This window comes from Manihot esculenta, chromosome 16, assembly GCF_001659605.2.
Source record: "Manihot esculenta cultivar AM560-2 chromosome 16, M.esculenta_v8, whole genome shotgun sequence".
NCBI lineage: Eukaryota > Viridiplantae > Streptophyta > Magnoliopsida > Malpighiales > Euphorbiaceae > Manihot > Manihot esculenta.
Genome location: NC_035176.2, coordinates 29,321,596 through 29,346,555, shown reverse-complemented (window position 1 = coordinate 29,346,555; position 24,960 = coordinate 29,321,596). Strand labels below are relative to the sequence as shown.

At 28.9% G+C, this 24,960-nt stretch overlaps 4 protein-coding genes and 1 non-coding gene across 5 annotated transcripts; all 5 read left to right on the top strand.

The window, feature by feature from the left end:
- The first annotated feature begins 5,751 nt into the window (after positions 1-5,751).
- Positions 5,752-12,210, top strand: LOC110604013 (guanine nucleotide-binding protein alpha-1 subunit). The gene is given in 15 exon segments (XM_043952043.1): positions 5,752-6,202; positions 7,230-7,424; positions 7,547-7,619; positions 8,302-8,339; positions 8,418-8,507; positions 8,656-8,733; positions 8,948-9,055; positions 9,225-9,326; positions 10,277-10,332; positions 10,653-10,753; positions 10,756-10,786; positions 11,032-11,125; positions 11,221-11,280; positions 11,370-11,449; positions 11,628-12,210. Coding segments are annotated over 14 exon segments (1,176 nt in total). The 5' UTR covers positions 5,752-6,202; positions 7,230-7,337; the 3' UTR covers positions 11,806-12,210.
- Positions 12,211-14,266: 2,056 nt separating this feature from the next.
- On the top strand, positions 14,267-14,338 carry TRNAD-GUC. Its single transcript has one exon. It is a non-coding gene; the product is annotated as a tRNA-Asp (tRNA).
- Positions 14,339-15,512: 1,174 nt separating this feature from the next.
- On the top strand, positions 15,513-18,111 carry LOC110603497 (endoglucanase 16). The gene is made up of 8 exons (XM_021741245.2): positions 15,513-16,017; positions 16,132-16,344; positions 16,438-16,638; positions 16,724-16,801; positions 16,909-17,058; positions 17,167-17,275; positions 17,386-17,549; positions 17,622-18,111. Exons 1-8 carry the CDS (start codon positions 15,802-15,804, stop codon positions 17,997-17,999), a joined length of 1,509 nt encoding a protein of 502 aa, XP_021596937.1. The 5' UTR covers positions 15,513-15,801; the 3' UTR covers positions 18,000-18,111.
- Positions 18,112-21,106: 2,995 nt separating this feature from the next.
- Positions 21,107-22,598, top strand: LOC110602896. The gene is made up of 2 exons (XM_021740481.2): positions 21,107-21,649; positions 21,753-22,598. The coding sequence occupies exons 1-2, from the start codon at positions 21,447-21,449 to the stop codon at positions 22,174-22,176; spliced, it is 627 nt and encodes a 208-aa protein (XP_021596173.1). The 5' UTR covers positions 21,107-21,446; the 3' UTR covers positions 22,177-22,598.
- A 919-nt stretch (positions 22,599-23,517) lies between these two features.
- LOC110602916 lies at positions 23,518-24,906 on the top strand. The gene is made up of 2 exons (XM_021740517.2): positions 23,518-24,031; positions 24,238-24,906. The coding sequence occupies exons 1-2, from the start codon at positions 23,703-23,705 to the stop codon at positions 24,692-24,694; spliced, it is 786 nt and encodes a 261-aa protein (XP_021596209.1). The 5' UTR covers positions 23,518-23,702; the 3' UTR covers positions 24,695-24,906.
- The last annotated feature ends 54 nt before the right edge of the window (positions 24,907-24,960 follow it).

Here is a 24,960-nt window from a genome sequence, read left to right as displayed (position 1 = left end):
GGAAACCAACCCCAGAAGTAGAAACTTTCCTAGAGTTTCCAAAGCTAAGGACATATTATTGTTGATTGGCCTACGAAGAAAAGCTTCTAGAACAAATTTGACCAAGCAATAATTAGCTAAAATGAATACTCTCTTCCTTCACCACAGATAAGCATGCAAATTAGATTAATTAATGAACTAATTATTATTATTAAATTCAATAAAAAAAGTTTATCTACACAGCACACAGATTCAGCCTTTTCAAACAGTGCCGAACCATCACTAGAAAAATTAATAAAATATATTTTCAGTGGGAAAAAAAAAAAGCTTGGATTTGGTGTACCCTTGGCCTCTCTTCTGACCATACAATCCAATTTATAATAATTAAAAAAAATTATTATTTAATTTCTATAATATAAAAAATTCATTTAATTAAAAATTAAATAATAATCCTCCTCTTAAAAAATTACAATTTTTCATGAGGGCCTGGCATGGGATTAAGATCCTAGATTATAAATGAAACAGGTGATAATTACCAGGCAACTAGTGGCATTCAATTGTCAAGACAAAAAAGGTGAGCAGATCAATCTACCCACAACCACCAATACCCCTCAAGAAAAATTTTTTAAAATTACTTTCATTTTACTAAAAAAAATCATTCACTTTTTAAAAAATTAAAAAAAATCAATTAAATAAAAATAATTTTTATATTTTTTAAAATTTTTAATTAAATTATCCCAACCGACTTTGAATCGGCGCATCTTTAAATTAGAATTTTTCGTGCCTTCCTAAACACATGAGCTTAAAGGAGTAACGTTTTTAATTTTAGAAATAATTTTCTGCTTTAATTATTGGCCATGTAAAAAACACAAATGGAAAAATTTTACGCTAAATAACAAGCAAGCATGGACCACGTGTCATCCATATAATATCTTCAAAGTCAGATTACACCGCTTGTAATTGAGGGGCTCTAAAGTTACAGTCGGTGATGGAAACAAGACTATAATTAAGCAAATTATACAATTTAAAAAAATATTTTTTATATAAAAAATCAGTTAATATTTTAATTTTTTATATGATTATTTAATTCCTTTCATGGATCTTATTTTTTATTTGAAATAAAAATTTAATTTAATTTCTTTTTTTATTAAGTTTCTTGTTTAGAATAGAAATTTCTTGTTTGAAATAGTATAAAAAAAATTAAACTAATCATCTTGTTTATTGAGTTTGTAATTAATTAAAAATAAAAATCTAACCCTTAAATGGGTTAGTCAGTGGCTGTGAAATTGTCAATGCCAAAGGCATCCTTTGTCACAAGAATGATATAATTATAAGCAATACCTCACGAGCGAGGAAACATTGCTAATTCTTTCATTCTGCCTCTTGTTTAGCTCCGTCACAAGGGGAGTGATTTCATATCATTATAAGGAAAAAAAAACTTTTAATAATTATTTAGTACATTAAACTGAATATTTATATAAATATAAGAAAAATGAATCATAATTTATATAAGTAAAGAAATATTACGATCTAAAAAATTTCAACTTTGTCTAAGATTTATTTTTTTTATTAAAATATCTCCAATTTCATGTTAAAATATAAAGCGCGAATTTTTATATTTTCAGAAATTTATTAAAATATTATTATTTTTATTTTTATTTAAAGTAATTTTAAAGAAAAAAAATAAAAAAAAACCAAAAAAAAGAATAAGGGGTGATATTTGGTAATGAAAAAAATAAAAATATTTTAATGAAATTTTTAAACGAAAATTGATTTATTAATAAGTTTCTCAAAAACATATTGTGCACGATTTTGAAAAAAAAACTAAGTGAAAGAGTTTTAATTTTTTTAATGAATCCATTCAATATGGATTTAGATTAATTGAATACACAAAATTTCATATTGAATAGTCTAAAAGAAATTAAAATTAGTTGTAGATATCAAATGATGACATAAAAAATATTAAGAAAACCCAAGATTGATGGGCCTAATATGATCATTTGCATTAAGAGCCCGTGTTAAGATTGTACTTGAAAAAAAAGTTTTATAAACCGTGAAGAGAATATGGGAGGTATCTTATCTGCCTGATTCTACTACAGATGACTTTCATTTGACTCTCTGTTTTAAATTTGACGCAACTCAAAAATGTGTTAGTAATTTGAATGAAATTCAGTAAGATTGATTTAAAATCGAAATAAATTGATAATTAAATTTTAATAATTTATAAAATTAAATTAAAGAGAAAAAATTAAATAGAATAAAATATTTTTAATTTGATTTATTTTAATTTAATTCAATCAGTTGAATTTTTTAATATATTTTAAATTTTATGCATTGAGATATTTTAATTTGAATTTTTTTTGCTAATGGTAATAATTAAACGAACAATATTTAATAACAAAAAAATAGTTGAAAAATCTTTAAATTTATATACATATGTATATAAAAATATCTAATAATAATTAATTCAGATGAATTTGATGCACAAATCAAATAATCGACTTAATTAACTTGTAATCCATTTAACACCAACTATATATGTGATCGTTGAAATAAAATATTGATGATATCGAGAAGATAGAAGAAGCACCACCTAAGGAAACCAACACCACTCAAAGAAATCAATATCACATGAAAGGAATACCACCAAAACACAAAAAAAAAAAAAAAATGATATAAAGATACATGCAACTAAGTAAGCACGATCAAAATAAAAAGCAAAAGAGGTCAAAATAAATCCATCAGAACGACATCGGATCACTACTAAAAAAAAGATGTGGTAGAACTTTCATAGGAGTGGTACTCTCTAGATATATCTGTGTGAACTCGAGTTATCAGCATCATATATGTAAAGATCTTCTTCAGTGTCGTTAGAATGCGATCCTCTATATATAAATACACAGAAAACTTCTACTATGAACTAGCATAATTCTGTTATAAAAAATGTAAAAATTAAAACCGCACAATCACCATTTATTCCATGGCAAGGAAAACCAGATGATAAACCATGGTAACCAGCAAAACTATAGATCAACAAAGCAAATCTCACTCATAAGCTTAAAATCCACAAAATAATAAAAACTATATCAATTGATGAGGAGTCGCCGAGGTGAAGGAGACTCAACATGAATCACAAACTTTCTCTGCCATGAAGAACAAAGAAAAGAAAGCTCACAGAGAAAGCAACACTTTGATCAAAATCAAATCTAAAAGCCATGATAAAAACTAAGCCCAAACCCTTCTCATCACAAATTATTTTTCCTAATGCGTTTTGTCTCTTTCTTTTTAGAGTTTCTCTCCCTAATTTCAACTATGTAGTTTTGTGCAGCCATTACTAGTATCAATAGAATGTCCAAATTGAAAAGCTATTCGAAGTTATTGGACAAGACAACTCTCTTACGTATATTGTGAGCCGCAGCGTATTTCCCTTACTCTTTTTTCTAAAAAAAAAATCAGAAATTAGGTAATCTAGGGTGTTGATGTTCTTGTTTCGGCAGCTGGTTCAGTGAATACCAATTTTTTATTGGTAGAGGCTCCCACCTACCCATTTCTGTACAATTTTAATAACTTTGATTTGTTCAGGAAAAAATCAGAACAGATTATGGAGGATTAATTTGGATGAACTAATTGTTTCATACAATTGATATTCATAATTAATTATTAATGACTAATTACAGTTAATATATTTTTATTATTTAGTAAAAATTATATTTAATTATTATCATTATAATAATAATATTACTAATAAAAATATATATCATATTATTTATTTTATTATTAAATTAATAATTGATCTATTATATAATATGGTATATACAAAATTAATTAAAAGACAACTTCTGTAGTTTATAAGTTTTATAATATAATTTAAATAAAAATTAAAAGAATAAATTACATTATGATCCTTAAATTTTAACATAATTAATAAAAAATTCTATTTTTTTAAAATTAAACACATAAATCACTACAGATTAAACTAAACATTTATATGATTTTGGTTTCCCACATTTTTAATTTAGTTTTTCTTTTCAATTTTTTTTACTTTAGAAAAATATTTATCGATTTAAAAAAAATAATTAATGAATTTTCATCGATATTAATCGCAAGGAATTAAATGAGTATTCTATATAATATAAATATGGGAGGAGAAGGAAATAATGGAAATATCATTAGTTAGATTTCTTAATTACAATTTTTTTAAAATTTTAATTGGTTAAACAATAATTATTAATTAAAAAAATTTTAATTGAATTAGTTAATTAAATTAGTTTCTTATTTACATCAAACTTTATTATAGTAAGAATTATCTACATATTTAGATAAGTTTTACTATTTATTAATATATTTTTAATACATACACTAATCCATTAATATTTAAATTTAAAATAAATGTATATTATTTAATTAAATTTTATCTTTATTAATTATTAATTTAGTTAAATTTTACTTTAATAATTAATTTATATTATTCTATCTATATTCTACAATAACACATTCAAGTTTTATGTAATTTATAAAGTTATTAAAAAAACAGTAAATTTAATTATTGATTATATTAGCACTCCGAGGCTTAACCTGGTGGAAAGTGCATCCTTGTAGTCTTGTGAGGTCAAAAGTTCGACTCCGCCACCCCTATTTCAAAAAAAATAAAAAATTATTGATTATATTAAAATATTATATAATTTTAATAAATATTATTAATTATTAAAATGGATCAAAATTAATAACTATTAAATTAATACATCCAAATTAATATTACATAACTCTGAGAAGGATTAGTAAAATTAATATTAGATAATTTTGAGAAGGATTAGATAATTCGATATAAAATAACAATAAAAAATATAAATAAATATATAAATTTATAAAAAATATAAATAAATACATAAATTTATAAAAAATTATAAATATAAAAAATATAACTAATAGTTATCAACTTTTAAAGTAATTTTTCATTAATTATTAATTTAATCATCAAATATTATTATAAAATAGCAATTATCAAATAATAAATAATAATAAAAAAATATTTTGATTCAATTTAAATATTAAATATTAAATATTGAATATTATCATTAAACATTATTGTCCAATAAGACTCTAATCGTCTTGCCCCGCAATATCATGCATAATATTTATTTTAAATATATTAAATTTTATTAAATATTAAAAAATATTTTAAAATATTTATTAAAAATAAAATAAAATAAAATAAAATTATAATAATCAATTTATATATTAATATAGTCTAAAAAATAAAAAAATTTTAAAATAATTAGAAAATAAATAAAATTATGGATAAAAAGAATATTATATAATTATTAATATTTTTTTATCAAATAAAATAATCAAATTTATATTAAATTAGATCTTTAATTTCATCATACTAAACGTAACAGTTGGTCAATAGAATAGAAAGAAAAAATTCAGTTATTTTCTTCTTTTTTTATTTTTTTTCTTGGGTAAACATTGTTCTAGAATGTGGACGGCTATGATCTTGACTGATCCAGCCTACTTAAGCTGAATTAGTAATTTAATAATAAAAATTAAATTTATTTAACTTTAAATAAATAAACTAATTTATTATTTCGTAATAGTTTATTACTAAAATAAAAGAAACAGATAATCTGAAGGAAAACTTGTCGATTAGCAAAGATGTCCTTTGGTCATAAGGCAGGCAAGATACTGCAGTACACAGAGAGACAGAGGAAGGAAAGGAAAAGAAAAAAAAAATAAAAGAAAAGAAAGAGCTGAGCAGTACAGGTCACTTGGGATATTAGTCACAGAGCGTGTTTGTATCCAAGTGTGTATTTTCCCGAGAAAAGACTTCCCCATGTACACACTCTAACCATATATAAATCAACCCTTGTACATTTCCATCAATAAATTTCTTTTTTCTTTTTCTTCTTTCTTCGCTACCCTTTTTGAAACTTTGACTAGAGAAGAAGAGAAGTACAAGAAGCAACAGAGAGAGACAGAGAGAAAGAGAGAGACAGAGAGGGGAAGGCCTAAAGGGCTTTGCTTGCAGCTCTGGGGGCTCTTTCTTTCTCTTTCCCTTCTTCAAGATTTCGCTCGCTACCTCTTGATTCCAACTATTTCTTTAACTTTTATTATATTATTATTATTCCATATAATAATACATATACTCTTGGAACAGCCACAAACAAAGACCTGCCAATTGCTCTCCTTCAGACTAAACTAATCACCCAAGTCATTGGCTATAGTAGGTAACTTTCTTCAAGCTCACTCTTTTGCTTTGCATTTGCTAATTTTTCCTTTCCTAGATCTTCCCTTTTTCTGGGTTTCATTTTCTTGAGGGATCTTTTCTACAGCTCTAACAGTTGCGGATCAACAGGTTTTTGCTTTTTTATAATCGATTCGCTTCTGGGTTTGATTTATATGTATATATTTTTTGCTTGTCTCTTTTGGTTTTTAGTTTAAATGGGCATTGGATTCTCAATCCGTTTGCCTTTTTTTTTTTTAAAAAAAAGAAAAATATAAAATTTCCTTCCTCAAACTTATTTGAAGACGAAAATTTCTGGTGGGGTGCCTTAAAATTAAGCAGTAAATAAGTTTTTCTGGAATTTGCTTTCATTGAGAAAGTGTTTTTTTTTTTTTCCAAGAATTTGTAAGAATTTAGTTGATGAATCCGTTAACTGTTGCTTTATAAAGGGGAAGGGAAAAAGGTAGCTCACGCGAAAAACAGTATATACTTGCAGCTCACACGGCATATTTATTGTAGGCATCAATGGCAGATATGTTTGTGGGCATTCATGTATGTGTATTAATTATTTCAACAACACGTGTCTTAGCTGATGGTGTAATTTGGATTCACGAGAAATAGCATGTAAAATTTTGCCACCTGCTTGATGAATTTGATCAACTGAAGCTCAGTTAGCACTTTTATATGAAATCATCATAATGCTTGATCCAGTCTTTAGCCTTTTGACCACAATCTTCCAGTTGGTTTCAGCATTTCAGTGAAACCTTAATCTGTGTCACCCACATGCTACAAAAGATCAAGTAGAAGGCTTGATGTTTGTGGGGAAAAGAGATCTCCTTGTGTTTGCTACAATTCATTAACATTAGTTTTGCAACTGCGTTGCCTAAATGGTTTTTCATTTTTTCTCAATTTGGAACAATCTCGCATTTTAAATAATATTAGACATGTCATCATATTTTCCTGGTGATTATGCTTTAAGCTTTTTTTGTCTGAGGATGATGTGTCTCATCTTTAATGTCTTCTACAGGTTTGTGGCATCATGGGGAGGTTAAATTGATCACATTATGACTGATCTTTGTATAAGGGAATCAAATAATCTTTTGATACCTAGTCAAGCCTGATCTTTGCCTTGTCTATGCTGCATATTGTAATACAAAATATGGGCTCACTCTGCAGTAAACAGCGTCGTTACAGTGAAGCAGATGCTGAAGAGACTGCACAGGTGAATTACGTTTCATGTACCAAACTTCAATAATTTAATATAGAATGATAATTATCCTTTATTTCTTTCTACTCTCATAAGCTTTAGGCCTCAAATTGTCGTTTAATTCATGTAAATTCCAGGCTGCAGAAATTGAAAGGCGAATTGAACAAGAAGCAAAGGCTGAAAAGCATATTCAGAAACTCCTACTACTTGGTACTCAAAATTCAAACTTTTTTCTGATTTATTATTTGGCAACTATCCATAGTAGTTTGCCAATGTTGCAGATTTGAGCTTAAATGGCTAAGAAAAGCATGGGCAAAAAGGGGGGGGGGTGTCATAATGCGTGATTTCATGGAGAGGTTCATTCTCACAAATGAAGGAACAATAATTAATAACTCAATTAGTTATTGGGTAGCCTACAATGTTACCTGAGGACTTAAATATTAATTTCCTTGGTTATGTTAGTAAATACTATTTGTTCTTTGCATTTTCCATATTAAAGGGCAGCACAGAGATAATGCAATGTCAATTGATTATCTTAAATTTCTTTCTGCTCACTTTCAGTTATATTCTTGTGTGCTTCATGCTTTCACTGATAAAACTCCGTTTTACCATCAATATATTGACTTACAAAAGTTCTCATTTTCTGATGGTTGATGGAAACTTAAAGGGCGTGTGCTTGTGGATGTAAGCCTGGACATGGATTTTAGCATCTTTAGTCCTTGAACTTTGGTTCTACCTGTTTGAGATTTAGTACTGCAATGCTTGTATATTCATTTATTTTCTTTGTTTTGACAGCTTTCAAGAGCATTCTTTTTCCATTTCAATTATTTTAATATTTGTTTTTTCCTTCTTGGGTTGTTATAACATGTTGTGTTCAACTTTCATGATCAAGGAGCTGGAGATTCTGGGAAGTCCACAATATTTAAGCAGGTATGGAACAATTTTTGTTATGTACTTGATTGCAGACAATTTACTTAATTGCAATTCACTTGCATGATTTCTTTGCAGATAAAACTTTTGTTTCAAAGTGGTTTTGATGAGTCAGAACTGAAGAGCTATATATCAGTCATCCATGCCAATGTCTATCAGACAATAAAAGTATGCAATACTTGAAAGGGTGTGTTGGTTATTTCCCTTTTTGTATAATGTAAAGAATACAAAGAGTCTGCCACGATGATGGCAAAAATTTTGAATTGCAAAAACTTGTGAATTATATATTGAAAGCACAACCAATGTATTGGCACAGATATTGCACGATGGGTCAAAGGAATTGGCTCAAAATGAAACGGATTCCTCAAAATATGTCATATCCAGTGAAAATAAGGTTTGAAATGTCTTACATTGCTTCAAGTGTGGTCATCTTTTTTATCTGTTAGCAATATTTTAATAGTTGTGCAATGCTATGAGTTATGTAACTTGAATTATTTGAATATTGTGTTGGGAAATTTGATGGATTTAGTTGTTTTCTTGAGAAATCTGGTGGAGTCCTGTATTGTACAGGATTTGCTGGTAACGAATTGATTTTAATTGGACATTAGGAAATCGGAGAGAAGTTGGCGGAAATTGGAGGCAGGTTGGATTATCCATGTCTGACCAAAGAGCTTGCACAGGAGACTGAAACTTTATGGAAAGATGCTGCAATTCAGGTAGCTGGCTTATTATGTAAAATACATATACAGTTACTGATTCTCCAGCTTATGTCTTATTGCTTTAGAATTTGATGTTTATTTTCCTTAATAGATAATTTAATTAAGCTTTCCAGTTGTGAATTCTAAAATGAAGTATTTTTAGCATTAATGCACCTTACACTTCTAGGAAACATATATCCGGGGTAATGAGCTGCAAGTTCCAGACTGTGCCCAGTATTTCATGGAAAATTTGCAAAGATTGTCTGACCCAAACTACATTCCCACTAAGGTATTTGGTTTTTTATTTTTGCATATTTGTTCCATGTTATGCCAATATTATCAATATTCAAGTTTGATTATCATAAAAAATTATTATCAGTTATGCAATGAAATGATCATGGGTAAACTGTCTAAATGCAGATCTCATCTTGATTGCTATGGCATGATTTAATTAGGATGAGACTGTCTAAATTGAACTGTTACTGCAAACTTAAAAGGTTTTTACCAATCTTGTTAATTAGGAGTGTTAGATTTGCCGGTGCAAGGGGAACCTAAAACTTTTAGTTTGGGAAGTTGATAATCCCATCAATAATTTTTCTAACAAATGACATTGATAACCTGATTAATCATTTTTTGTTTAATTTTTCAATTCTGATTTACAGTTAACAGATATTGTTATGTTACTTGTCAAATAAAATTTAAGGAAACTTTTATGATATAACAATTCACATGTCAGTGATTAGAATTTTGTAGAAATGTGTTGTTTTAGAAGAGAGGAATAAAGAAAAAGAATCATGATAAATGGGGTAACTGAAGAGCAAAATAGTCCATCTAGTGGTTTGCTGATTGCATTTGAGCATTTTTGAAATAGGCCTAATGGGAAAGAAAGAAGAAGAGTAAACCAAACCTTTTCACAATATTGCAATTTAATCCAATTATTTTCAATTTTAGTCGCTCGGATAAAATTGCAACTAAATTTGCCTGAATTGCCAAACTGAAATGATTGGATTAAATTGCAATTTTGAGAAAATGTTTGGATTCTTTTGTGATTAAGCCTGTGAAATACTTACATGTCACAAAGTAGATTTTATACCTCAACTATGGAGTCTGGATATTCAAAGCATACATTTTATTGGCATTTTAGCTTCTATGAGCAATTCATTCGGAGAACTTTGTTTAGATGATAGATCCTCACGGTTATGGTTCTTTTAAACAGCTTCTAAGCATTTGATATTGCAGGAAGATGTTCTTTATGCAAGAGTTCGGACAACTGGTGTCGTAGAAATCCAGTTCAGGTGAATGAATTTTTTTATTGTGCACTTCTCTCTTTGCATTTTGATGATTTTTGAGTTTTTGACTTACCGTTTGGTCTCAAACAAAGTTGAGTTGCGTGTAGCTGAACCAACTAGTTTGGGATTGAGGCTTAATTATTGTTGTTGCTGTGTTTGTTATACTGTTCCAAAACCAATACACTACAATTTTGTTTTATGGTTTACTGTACATCTGCCATTATAAATGAGCATTCTTCCCATGTATTTAAATCCACGAGTTCCCTCCATGTGCATGGTGCTTTTACATAGTTCATTCAACTCATGTTGGCTATAACTTTCAACAGTCCTGTTGGAGAGAACAAGAAAAGTGGTGAAGTTTACAGACTTTTTGATGTTGGTGGCCAGAGAAATGAAAGGCGGAAATGGATCCATCTATTTGAAGGAGTAAAGCTGTAATTTTTTGTGCTGCAATTAGCGAGTAAGCTTAACCAATTCTCAACCATGAGATATTGAAACTTATTCCAAGTAATGAACACTGGCTCAATGCTAAGGCATTATTCAACATTAAGCTGGTGATGGTAGCCACTAAGTTTTAAACTACATGGGTATTTACCGTCAGTAAGGACTTATTGAACTGTTATCTGTTAACATGTGACTTTGACATTACAATATCAGAGCACTTGTCAATTTGGAAAGAACTTTGAATTGGTAGTTTATTATTAGGTATGATCAGACACTCTTTGAGGACGAAAACAAGAATCGTATGATGGAGACAAAGGAGCTTTTTGAATGGGTCCTGAAGCAGCCATGTTTTGAGGTTTTGTTTTTATGCATCTCTCTCTGATACTGTCTTACTCTCTCTGTAGTTTCCTGGTTTAATTTTACTTTGGAATTCTGGGTTGTTGTATGCAGAAAACATCCTTCATGCTTTTTCTCAACAAATTTGACTTATTTGAGAAGAAGGTTCTGAAAGTAAGAGCTTGTACAATGTACATCTCATTTTTATTCAGTAATTTACGAAATTAATATTAGTTTGATCATTGATATTTTACGTTGTATAGGTGCCATTGAACGTATGCGAGTGGTTCAAGGATTACCAGCCAATTTCCACAGGCAAACAAGAGATCGAGCACGCATACGAGTAAGCATTTTGTACTTGAGCAAATAGTCCTATGATTCTGTACCTGTAGAGTTTGCTTTGAATGATAGACATGAACTCATTGAATACATAAGAAACACTCTCTGCAGTTTCCACTGACTTGGGTCTTTATATAAGTTCCAGAAACTCAATGACCATTTTTACTGATCTTTTTCTTCAGATTTGTGAAGAAGAAATTTGAGGAGTTATATTTTCAAAGCACCACTCCTGATCGTGTGGATCGTGTGTTTAAAATATATAGAACAACTGCTCTTGATCAGAAACTTGTGAAGAAAACTTTCAAACTTGTAGATGAGACTTTAAGACGGAGAAATCTTTTCGAAGCTGGCTTATTGTGACGAAGAAGGTTTTTACTTAGAAAAGGATGTTCATAGTTTGAAGAAGTCAAATATTTTCGGAATCAAGAGTCGAAGAAACACCTCCTCCATCAGATGGCATCATATGTTTAGCAGGCTAAAAATTTTGAATGTGGGTTTGGTTTTACGTATGCGAGAAGGGAATGATTTTTCTTTTGACTGTTGATTAAAGGTTCACAGAAGATAATGGATTTTCTCTTGCCTGTTCTCCATACTTTCAGAGTGGGGATTTAATGGAAAAATATGAAAGCAACCTTGTATTCTTTCTATCAGACAACATGTTCTCATCATGTTTATTCTTGCCTAGAATTGGATGTTTAAAGTTGAACTGAAATTTCAGCTTCTTCTTCAGACATAATTCGTAACAGGAATATTCTTTTTCTTGCCTTTGCTGCAGTGCATTGTGTCCGGGGTCATACTCATGTGAACGCACTGTTTGGGTAGGTAATTTTTGTCTTGATCGGGTTTACACATATCCAGGATTTGGATTTGTTTGTATTCCGCCAGACTCGATCTAACATCATTTCCCTCTTTAGAATGGAAGCCTAAGACATCCTCGAATCTCGTGACTATTAATAAGTTAACTTTAAGGTTTTAAATTATAAAATAATGAAAAAGTTAAATTTTTTAAATTATAAATTAATTTTTAAAAGTTATTATTTTCTTTTTAGTAAAGATCGGATTCCTTTTTTTAAATTTTCAATAAAAAAATATAATTAATGACCGTTGGTCTCCCTCCCCGGCCTGGGGTCCAGTCCACGATGCAGATCCATCATCCCGAAACTCTCAAACCTCACGACTTGCACTAAGTCCAGCTTCCCATCTCCAAGGCCAGCCCGACCTTTTCGGCTGGACTAGTCGATTCTCGTTGGGCTTGGCCCGTACCTCACCCTCTGGCCCAACCTGAAACCAGGAAGTAGATCCGCATGTCCCTCGTGTGGATCCACCCGCATACGCGTCCTAAAAGAATCAGAGGTCGTTACGCATGGAGCAGAGATCTGATTCTCTCGTACGTTTATATTAACGTAGCAGGGATAGGTGGACCAATGATATACGTTCTATTAGCATGTCACTAGCGGAGAAATACTCTTCTCTAGGTCTAGGTTTTTTCCAGTTTTACAGAATTCATTGTAAACCCTATTTTCTGAATCTCAGATCATCAATAATTATATTTATCATCTATAAAATTAATAAATTACCTACAAATTTATATTTTAAGTAACTTAATTAATATTATTATTTCATATAAGTATTTATAATTTATAGTTAAATATTTATTATTTAAATTATTTATAATATTTATATAAATTTAAAATTCATAAACTTTTTGTACTTTAATTATTAATTTAGTTTTTATTTTTATAATTCAATTAAAATAAAAAGATACTTTTGCCTTATCAAACTGGAAATTTAAAATAATGATTTTAACATGTGATGTAATATTAAATATAATTTTAAAAATAAACTAAAAAATGAGTCTTTTTTTCCTTTTAAATTGATTTATATGAAAATTGATTTAAAAACAAAAAAATTATGAAAAGTTCATTTCTCATTATAAAACAAAAAAGATTAAAATAATGATTTTAATATGTTAGATAACATTTCATAATTTTTTAAAAAAAATAAAAAAAGCTTTTTTCCTTTTAAATTAATTTTCATAAAAATTTTATTCGATTCAATTTTAATAAATAAATTTTTTTCATTTCAATATCTTATAAAAAATCTCTTATTTAATTAAAATCAATCAGTTTATTATGACGTAAAGTTAGTGTTAATTTTTGTGAGATAATGATAAATTTTTATTTTTAAAGTGATTTTATATAGATAAACTTCCAATAAGAAAAAATAAATTCAAATAATTAAAAAAATTAATTAAAATATATGTCGATATATATATATATATATATATATATATATATATATATATATTTCGAAGAATAATAAAGAAACTTTCTCTTTAGATAACAAAATAATTTGTATGTTCCCATATATAGTTGTAAGAAATTGTCTCAACCAAAAAAAAAATCCAAGTAAATTAATAATTTAAAACTTTTAAAAAATCAATCTAACAATTGAAAGATTTAAAAAAAAAAAAGAAATATAATTAAAATTGAAAAAAAAATTAATAAAGTACAAGAGACATTATAAATGAATAAATAATTAAAAATTATTTATATTCTATAAAGTAAAAAATCTTTAATCCTTTTAACTGAATTTCTATCTTTGATCAAGTTAAATAAATTCAAATGAATAAATAATATCAATAATTAAAAATATAAGAGATTCAATATTAAAATAAATTAATTAGTGTTCACTTGATACAAAAGAATAAAGACATTATTTTACAAATAAAAGAATATTTTAATTAAATTTAAACATAAAAAATAAAAAAATCTAATTCTAAACAAATCAAATAAATCTGTAATGATTACACAACAAGCCAGTCGTTGTAGTATAGTGGTGAGTATACCCGCCTGTCACGCGGGTGACCCGGGTTCGATCCCCGGCAACGGCGATTTTCTTTTTAATCCATTAATTTAAAACATAATTATATTTAATAGTATATACAAATTAAAATGTGATTAATATGAATTAAAATAAAGTTATAATTAATAGTTTAATTTGAATTCAAAATCATTTCATTAAAAATCTTTTCATGACACATTGATTATTTAACTATATAAAAATTAATATAAATTATTATTTATAGTTATTTTTATTTAATTATTAATTAAATAACAGAATTTAAATTATTATTACTAATATTTATTTATAATAAATATTTTAAAATTATTAGTAAATTTTTATTACAAATATAAATTTAATATATTTATATTATAAAGTATTACTTTTTATATTTATCATAAATTTTCAAATAAGAACTTGATTATATTTTATATTTAAAAGTAATATATTAGAATTTTTTACATTTAAAACTAATATATATATTAGAAACTTTTAAGTTTGTAAAAATATTTGTTCATGTATAAAATATAATTTTTTAAAAAAATTAATAATTTTCAGTAATTTAAAAAATAATCAAATTAGAAAAAGTTTAAATAAAAAATAAATTAATTATTATTTAAAAATTCAAATAAAGATATATATTAGTATGATGCATAATATGAATATACCACTTTAGCTCCTTTTAAATATAATGGGTTTATATATAGAAATTTATATATTTAATTTTATATAAAAATACATTTAATAATTTTTATATTAATATTTGTATCAAAATTCTTTTTGCTGAATTTTAATATAAATATTTAATTTTAAATTATATATTATTTACTTAAAAAATATAATTTCTAGAAACTATAATCTAACTTCATTTAAAATAAAAGAATTAAATAGACATATATCTGAATTAAAAAAGTGGGTTGTGGCAAGATATTTTTTTTATTTACATTAGCACATAAATTTTGATTAATTAATAGTATATAATAATATTTAAAAAATGCCACAAAAATATTTAAATTCATTCAAAATTCGTGATTTTGGTCATACATAATTAACAGGCAAATATACTTTTCTTTTCAAATGTGATTGATACAAAATGGAAAAGTGTTAAATGGATAATTATTGCCTATACTTTTTTTTTTTTAGAGAAAATAATTATTGCTAGACTTAATCAATGGTATATAAAAAATATAAAATAGATTAGTTTAGTCACATAACCTCTCCCATTTTTCTCCAGGAATCTCTCTACCACCATCCACAACCCTAACTGAAAACTACCCATTTCAATCACAGCCACAATTTCTTTGTGTTTTCTATTCTAAAAACCAACGATTTCAGCAGAAAAAGCTCAACCTCCTTGTTTCCTTTGCCTTTATAAGCTCCTAACACCAAACAGGGCATTTCATTCCCCCCTGGTTCATTTTCCCTCCTGGTTTCTTCTTTCTCTTGGGGGGGAAAATAAAATAGATATCATTATTTATATTCTGATCCCTGTGAATTGAAACCCTTTTCGTCATGGGTAATTTTATCAGATCTTACTTGGCCACTATTATAGCATGGTTCGTTATTTTTCATGGGCTTTTGGGTGCTGTTAATGGTCATTTTGATTATAAGCATGCTCTTAAAAAGTCGATACTTTTCTTGGAAGCACAAAGATCAGGAAAACTTCCATCAAACAATAGGATTCCTTGGAGAGGAGATTCTGCCCTTGACGATGGCAAAGAAGCAAACGTGAGTCTTTTTTCTTTCTCTACGTTGTAATAAAAAATCAGTTTAGACCTTTTTTTTTCCCCCGAGGAATGAAGAAAATAAAGGTGATATCTTTGTTGATATTTGCATGTATAGGTGGATCTTTCTGGGGGATATTATGATGCAGGAGACAATGTTAAATTTGGATTTCCAATGGCTTTTACCATTACAACTCTATCATGGAGTGCTATTGCATATAAGAAAGAAATAGAAGCCGCCGGCGAGATGGAAAATGTTCGTGCCGCTATCCAATGGGGCACAGATTATTTCCTGAAAGCCAGCAGTACACCCAACTCTTTGTATGTTCAGGTATAATCAGCAGATGATTATTTGTTTTGATTAAACTGATCTTTTTTTTTTTTTTAAGAGATCGATGGTTGTTTAATTTTTCGGTTGATGAAGGTGGGAGACCCAGTAAAGGATCATGAATGTTGGGTTCGACCAGAAAATATGAAGACACCAAGAACTGTGTTGAAGATTGATTCAAATAAACCTGGAACAGAGATTGCAGCAGAAACATCAGCTGCCCTGGCTGCTTCTTCCATTGTTTTTAGACGCTTCAATAATACCTATTCTAGTCGTCTCCTCAACAGAGCCAAACAGGTAACCTTTGCAATATTTATGGGTTTACTTAATTTGTGCTGCAGGAAGATACACAATCGTAATTAATATTTTCTTTATTTTTCAGCTTTTCACATTTGCAAAATCACACAAAGGAACTTATGATGGAGAATGCCCATTCTATTGCTCTTTCTCTGGCTACAATGTAAACTCTTTCTCTCTCTCTCTCTCTCTCTCTCTCTCTCTCTCTCTTGCATATGGCTGTAAGTTTTTACAGTAAAAGCTAAACTTGAAGGATGATTAATATTCCAGGATGAGCTTATGTGGGCTGCAACTTGGTTATATAAAGCAACCCACAACTCCGTGTACTTAAAATACCTTACAGACGAAGCTATTAATGCTGATGTTTCTGAGTTTAGCTGGGATCTCAAATACGCTGGAGCCAATATCCTGCTTTCCAAGGTTCATCATTCTCTTATTTCTCTTCTCTCTAAACATTGAAAGACTTGTCTTCTTGACGTATCCTGAAGAGTTCTCTGTTGAAGCTGATTGTCTTTCTCATAATTGCAGTACTTTTTTAAAGGAAAGAACGGCTTAACAACACATAAAAAAGCAGCTGATAGCTTTGTATGTTCTGTGCTCCCTGATAGCCCTTTTCATCAGCTTTATTTCACTCCAGGTTCCTCCTCTCTCCCTCTACAAGAAAATTACGAATAAATTTAATGATCGCTTACCGTACCATTTGAAATACAGATATTGACGATAAGTTCTGTATTGCGTTGATTTCAGGTGGCATGCTTCACTTGAGAGATGGGGCTAACACTCAATATGTTACAGGCGCAGCTTTATTGTTTTCCGTCTACAGTGACATCCTCGAGGATTACAAACAAAAGGTCACCTGTGGACAAAAGCAATTCGACTCAACCGCCCTCTTGAAATTTGCCCAGCAACAGGTACTAAAAATTCTGATCAACCCATGTTGTACGAATCAAGAACTAGAAACTTAACATGGTGTACAATCGCAGATGGATTATTTGCTAGGAAAAAACCCGCTGAACAGATCGTTCATGGTGGGATTTGGAAACAACCCACCAACTCAAGCACACCACAGAGGCGCTTCTATTCCATTAAATGAAGCAAAAGACAACGTCGACTGCTCCAAGAGCTTTGAATGGCTCCATAGGAAAGGACCGAACCCTAATGAGCTAACCGGTGCGTTTCTGGGTGGACCTGACAAATACGACAAGTTTTCGGACGAACGAACCGTTTCATGCATGACCGAGCCATGCACCTACGTCAACTCTCAGGCAGTCGGTGTCTTGGCAAGGCTCGCATCTGATAGCAATCAGCTCATGCATAAAAATGAAGATGCAGCTTCTCATCAGTGGCACAAGTCTGATTAAATTAAATTTCATTTCATTTAATGGTGTAAAGGGTTTCAGAATTTTTTGCAAGCAAGCAAAATTATTCATTTCACGATTAGCTTGTATAATCACTTGTTATAATTTGTTATTACATCGATGATATCTATAAAAATAACATTGAGGAGGGAATCTATAAACCAATAAGAATATTTTAATTATTTTATATTTATTTATGATATTAAATTTAAAATTTTTTTAATTATTTTATATTTATTTATGATATTAAATTTAAAACTTTTAATATTACCTGAAACGGTAATCATAGATTTAATATAACAATAAGTACATCCGAGTAAATCTGAGAGATTTTAAATTCTATTTCATTTTTAATTTTCAATTCAAAAAAATATTATGATGAAAAGAAAAATATTGCCTTAATTCTTATTTTTCAAAATTATTCATTATAAATAAAAGTATTTCTTAATTTATCAATTATTGTGTCCTTAAATTATACAATGACTTTTTAGTCTAATTTTAATAAAATATTGTTCTTGTTAATTTTTTTATATAAATAAATTCTCAAAAATCATAAAATCTTCAAAATACTTTCCGAATTTTATGTCTATTATTACGTAGCATATTACCAATTCAATAATAATGGATTTAGTAATCCGTTATTAATTTTGTATGTGATGAGTAATGAAGTAGAAATGGAATTTAAGTAATGGACTATGAAATTTATTATTAATTTGATAAAAATTAAATATATTATTAAATTTAGTAATGGATTAAATTGATGAGTAATTTGTTAAAAATAAAATTTTTGAAAATATTAAATTTGTTATCAATTTTAAAAAATATAGAAAATATAAAATTTTCTATTAAATATTGATTTTGTTATTATATTATATTAAAATATTAATTTTATTATCTTAAATTATATTAATATTATGACAATTAATCATAATAAAATACATGAAAAAAGAAGAAAATTTATGAGAAAAAAAAGAGAGAATGAGGAAAATAAAAAAAATAGAAAAAAGAGAAAATTAATGAGAAAATGAAGAAAAATGAGAAAAAAAGAAGAAGAAATTGAAAAAAATTAAAAGAAAATAAATAAGTATGAGAGAACAAAATAAAATTAGAAAAAAATATGAGAAAAAATGAATAAATAGAATGATAAAAAAAATTTGAGTATATAAACATACAATTACAACAATAAATATTAAAATTAGTTATAAAAATTTTTTATAACAATATTAGTTTTATTATTATATTGATTAATATATAGCAGTAATATAATTAATAATTATTAATAATTATAATAATAATAAAAATTATAAATATTAATAAAAAATATTTTAATTTCAATATTTATTATTATTATTATTAATTATTTTGTTAACAACAATTGTAATATTATTATACAATATCTACTATTACAATTGTATAATAACAATATAAAATAATTATATATTACTGCCATAAATTTATACCAATAAAATTTATATTTTTAGCAATCGATTTAAGCATTTCTTATAATATAAACACACTGATTAGTAATAGATTTAAAAGAAAATGTGAAATTTTAAATATAAAAAGTAATATTTTATCCAAAATTTAATAATATATTATAGAATAGTGGATTATTAACAAATTTAGTTTGTTACTAAAATTAAAAATTTAGGCTTTCAAATAGGGGAGAGCATATTTCGGTCTAAATCGAAAAACCGAATCAAATCGGTTGATTTCGATTTTTTGAAATAATCGGTTTGGTTTGGTTATTATATTTAAAATTATTCGATTTTCGGTTTGATTCGGTTTAAACATGTTAAATAACCGATCAAACTAAAAAATCGATTTAGTGGCTAGGCCCAAGCCCAAGCCCTCCCTCTGGCCTCTCTTACCCAACCCAGCACCCCAACCCCTCCATCCCTTTCGGCCCCAAGCCCAACCCAGAAGATTTCGGTTTGAACTGAATCGAACCGATTTTTATCGGTTTGATTCGGTTCGATTATATCTTCATAATCGATTTTTTTGGTTTTTAAAATTTTAATATTCGGTTTTCAGTTTTATCATTTCGGTTCGATTCAGAATCGAACCGACCGATTGTACAGACCTACTTTCAAACATAAAAAGCGGATATTTTTCTTTAAAATTTAATAATAAATAGAATTATTACTGATTTGTTACTAATTTAATAATAAATTTTGAAATCTATATTAAATTTATGAATAATTTTAATTTTTATTATTTAATAACAAATTGATAAATATTGTTAAATTATAAATTTAATAAAACATTTCAAAATTCGTTACTAATTAATAAATAATATAATTCTTTATTAGAATATATTGCTATTCTTAGTAAATTTTTATAGTGATTTAAAATGACTTTTATTCCATGAATTAGAACTTTTTATAGCAACAGTTTGATATGATTTTTTTTTAATAATTAAAAAGCGTAATTAAAATTATAATTTTATTAAATATAAAATAAATTTTGTTATTAAAATATATTATTTTTTTATAATAAATAAATAATTTTTTTTATAATAATCGTAAATCGTTGTCAGAGTGTTATTTTAATAATATCGCTATGGTTATTGAAACCTTACAAAATTAATTAGGTCGTATATTATTATTATTATTATTAAAATTTGTCAATTAATCAACTCATCGTGATATATTTTGTCTAATGTAATGAATTTATATATATATTTTTTATAATAATTTTGAATATATTATATTTGATTTTTTGTACATAAGCAAATATTAAAAGCTTTCAAAGCATTAAAGCGTAATAAATAAATTTCAACATGAAAATATATAATGTTTATATCAAATTATAATTTTATTTTCTGAATTTGTTATAATTTTCTGAATAATAACAAAAAATTAAAAAAAAACTAAAAAGAGATGAAAAAACTTAAAAATTAGTAAGATATAAACCAAACGTATTAAACAAAATAAATAATTTAAATTAATAAATTTAAAGGCAGAATATAATAATTTAAAATTTATTATAGCAATAGAAAAATTAATAAACAAAATAATTTTTACTATACACAGTTAAAAAAAATTGAAAAAACCTTGGGGGCTTTCCGCCTCTGGTCACTCCTCACAAGCCACAAACCGAAACTCAAACAGACGGGCGTCCTTTGCCAGGCAGAGGAGCCGGCGGCCACCATCGCTCACAAATATAAAATAATAATCGCATTCGGATTTAAATATGGTTATCTTTATGGATAATCCATCTACTTTGACTCTGCTGCATTAAAATTCAGAAACGTGTGAGATCAATCAATCAACCAGTAGCAGAAGGTCCTGTGGATATGAGGATAAGGCCTCTCTTCTTTCCTCGAATTTTACTCTCTCCAATTTCTAATTCATTCTCTATAAATAATTTTATCTATTAATCTCCAACACCCAACAAACTTACATTTAATTACTTGTAATAATAAAGTGATTCTTTATCAGCCCCAACATGTGCTGGTTTTTTCAGTCGTCGGCGGAGGTAGAGGAATCTAGCTCTTCAACTTCGTCGTCGATTGGAAAGAACAGTGATCTATGGGGGACTGAAACTGAATCATCAGACAGCGAGGATTGCAAGGAAGAGAATGAAGTACAGAGCGCATATAAAGGTAAACTCAATGCCATTGATGCCTTGGAGGAAGCTTTGCCTATCAGGTAAATTAATCTCTTCTTTCCCTTTTTTTTTTTTTCTTCTTACTGGAAGAAAAACTACGCTCTACGCTTCTTAAGTTGGAATTTACATGTCTATGAATTCCAGGAGAGGCATATCAGATTTCTACAATGGCAGATCAAAGTCCTTCCTATGTCTGGCTACAGCTTCCTCTTTTTCCTCCATTAAAGACATTGGAAAGCCAGAAGATGCATACACCAGGGAGCGCAGAAACCGACTTGCACATCAGATCTGGAGCAAGAACCTAAGGGATAGGTGTGGGATATCGAAGAGGCCAGTTAGCCCAAAGCCTGGAAGAGCTGCCTTAAGCAGATCCTCAAGCATCAGTAGCACAAATTCAAATTCAAATTCAAATTCCTGCTCGAATTCAAAATTCCCTCCACATCTGAATCTGCGATCCAGAGCATCTCATAATAATCTAGCTGTATTATCATCTCTACAACCTTCCCGGAAATCACTCTCCTTGCCTGATTTACACCGCCATTCCATGCTTGACGAAATCAATCATTAGACGATTAGGGTTTTTTCAATTTTAGTATTGTATTAGATAAAGAGTTGAGTCGACAGAACAAGGCGAGTATGGGTAGCATGGCTAGTGCCGCGATTAAAGAAGTTTTGAAATGTCAAAAGTCCCACGTGGCAGAAGAATGCGTGAAATGCGATAAGGATGAAGATATAAGAACCTCATCGGACACGACGTCGTCGTATAAAGAGCTGTAACGACTCTCCCAGTTGTGGACACGCTGGACCCACACTGATGCATCATCCTTTTGGAGACACGACCAAGCTAAAGCTGAGCATTTGGTGGGCGTGGGGGAAGCCATATCCAAATCCTCAAGTAGGTGACACAGCCTGTAACCATAATAAACTGAAAATATATTAAATCAATTACTAATTTTCTTTTCCCTTAATAAATTAAATTATTTTATTTTATCATCAACAGTATCACGATATATATTTAACAAAATTTATAAATAGAGAACATATGGAAAATGTTGTCTGAAACAAAATGGAAGTTAAAGAGGTTAGGAGAAGGAGCCACAAAGCAAACATGATAGGGTGAGAGAGAGCAGAGAGACAAAGATCTTATCAAAAATATTGGTGGGCCCGTGTTATGGATAAGGCTCACCAGACCCAAAGATTATCGTCAGTACCACGTCATAGCTTCCAGCAAGATAATATCTGTTCAAATCCCCGACAAGAACGTGTCCCTTTGTATGAAATTTACTCAATCGGCCACGTGTTACTACTCATTTCATTTACCTTCCCACCGTCCACGTTTTTGATCAATTTTTTAGAACTATTTATATTTTAAATTATTAAAAAAATATTTATTATCTTTCAATATTTGAATAAATTTGGCATACTCCCAAATTAGGATAATTTTCCACTTTATTATCATCTAACTACTTAATTATTATAAACTTTCAAGTGAAAACTAAAGTTTAAAATGTCAAATCTCAATCAATTCCAAGATAAAGAGTAATTAGAAAATTAAATGATTTATTTTTCTTAGACAAATAAGAATTGTAATTAAGATTTTGTCTATTTGAAGAAAATACTAATAACTACATAGTTAATTGCAACTATTACTCATTATTTTGGAATTTAAAAAAAAAAAGGAAAAGAAAGAATCTTTATCTATTCCAAAAGAGTAGAAAGGAAAAGCCAAGGGAGTGTAAATTAATAAAAAAAAAAAAAAAAAAAAAGTGATGAAATGCAACTATGAGATTGGAAGCAGAGGAGAATTACTCAAAAGTATTAAAATTCACAATAAAACAAAATTAACGAATATTCTAACACCCAGTGGATGAGGATAAGATTAAAGCCCTTCTCTCTCTCTCTTTAATCATCAAAACTGATTTTTAATTATTTTATTTTATTTTCTCTCTCTAACCACCTCCATATTTATCAGAAGAAAGCTACAAATGGGATCTCCATTTCTGTTTCTTCTGTAATCTGTAATCCATTTCTTGAAGAATCCCATCTCTCAAATTCTTTATCTTTGCCTTCTTGTTTCAAATCTCAAAGCAAGCTATGTCTGCAGCTTTAGACAGTAGTAGAGGGATGAGAGAGATCCAATCTTCTGGATATGTCCGCGGAGGGATCGTCTGCGTCGCCACGCCCGGGATCTTCGACTCGTTGCCGGAGAGTAGACTGGTAGATAAGGAGGAGGAGGAGGAGGCGGAAGTGAATGAATGTAGCTCATCGGCGTCCTCAACGACGTCGTCCATCGGAAAGAATAGCGATCTGTCGGGGAGAGAGTCATTAGATGGCGAGATTTGTGAGGAGGAAAATGAGGTCCAAAGCGCGTTTAAAGGGACGTTTGATTCTATGGATTCCTTGGAGGAGGCCTTGCCTATGAGGTAAATTTTTGTTTTATTTTCAATGGGATTTTAGCAGATCAAGGAATCTCCATTAATAAAACCCATTTGCTTTTTTTAGGATTAGAATCTAATAACTTGTGTTCTTCGATCCTTGATTGCTTAATACAAATGGGGATCTTAAACTTCGGCAAATTTTTGGTTAAATGTACAAAAAATTGATCACTGAAACACTGAATTGTTTGCAGGAGAGGCATTTCAAGCTTTTACAATGGTAAATCAAAGTCCTTCACGAGTCTGACTGAGGCATCATCGTCTTCCTCCATTAAAGATATTGCAAAACCAGAGAATGCATATTCAAAGAAACGCAAAAATTTACTTGCTTTCAACCATTTGTGGGACAAACATAGATGTTTCCCTCACATAAACAGTGGTGGAGGGATATCAAAAAGACCAATTATCTCAAGCCGCAGCACATTAGCTCTCGCAGTTGCCATGAGCAGCTCTGAGAGTATCAGTAGCACGAGTGAGGATTCGAGTTCTAGTTCAAATTCAAAGTCTCCACCGCAACTTCCACCTCTACATCCAAGATCCAGTACTTATCATAATAATCTAGCTTCGTTGCCATCCCCCCAGCAGAAACTTTCTCCTTGGAGATCATTCTCGGTGGCTGATTTACAACAATGTGACGAAACCCATCACTAACTTAAGACGTTTATATGTGATCGTAACTGGCCTGGGCTGACCGGACTTTTTCATTTCTTCTTTACTTGACATTTCCGATGGAGTTTCCGGTTACCCCTTGTATGCTTCTTGTATGTAACTGTGATAGGATAGCCTTATACGGATGTTTTCAAATAGTTGTGTTTTTGAGTTTAATCTAATGGTTGGTAGATTGAAGGTCGTTTTGGTTGGTAGATCGAAGGTGACTCTTCTTTCTTGAAGGCATTTTTAGGAAACTGAATCCTTTG

Coding starts and splice junctions, on each gene's coding strand:
- LOC110602916 (XM_021740517.2), top strand. CDS start 23,703: ATGTCTGCAGCTTTAGACAGTAGTAGAGGGATGAGAGAGATCCAATCT. Junction 24,032..24,237: donor GAGGAGGCCTTGCCTATGAG/GTAAATTTTTGT, acceptor AATTGTTTGCAG/GAGAGGCATTTCAAGCTTTT.
- LOC110603497 (XM_021741245.2), top strand. CDS start 15,802: ATGGGTAATTTTATCAGATCTTACTTGGCCACTATTATAGCATGGTTC. Junction 16,018..16,131: donor ACGATGGCAAAGAAGCAAAC/GTGAGTCTTTTT, acceptor TTGCATGTATAG/GTGGATCTTTCTGGGGGATA. Junction 16,345..16,437: donor CCAACTCTTTGTATGTTCAG/GTATAATCAGCA, acceptor CGGTTGATGAAG/GTGGGAGACCCAGTAAAGGA.
- LOC110602896 (XM_021740481.2), top strand. CDS start 21,447: ATGTGCTGGTTTTTTCAGTCGTCGGCGGAGGTAGAGGAATCTAGCTCT. Junction 21,650..21,752: donor GAGGAAGCTTTGCCTATCAG/GTAAATTAATCT, acceptor TATGAATTCCAG/GAGAGGCATATCAGATTTCT.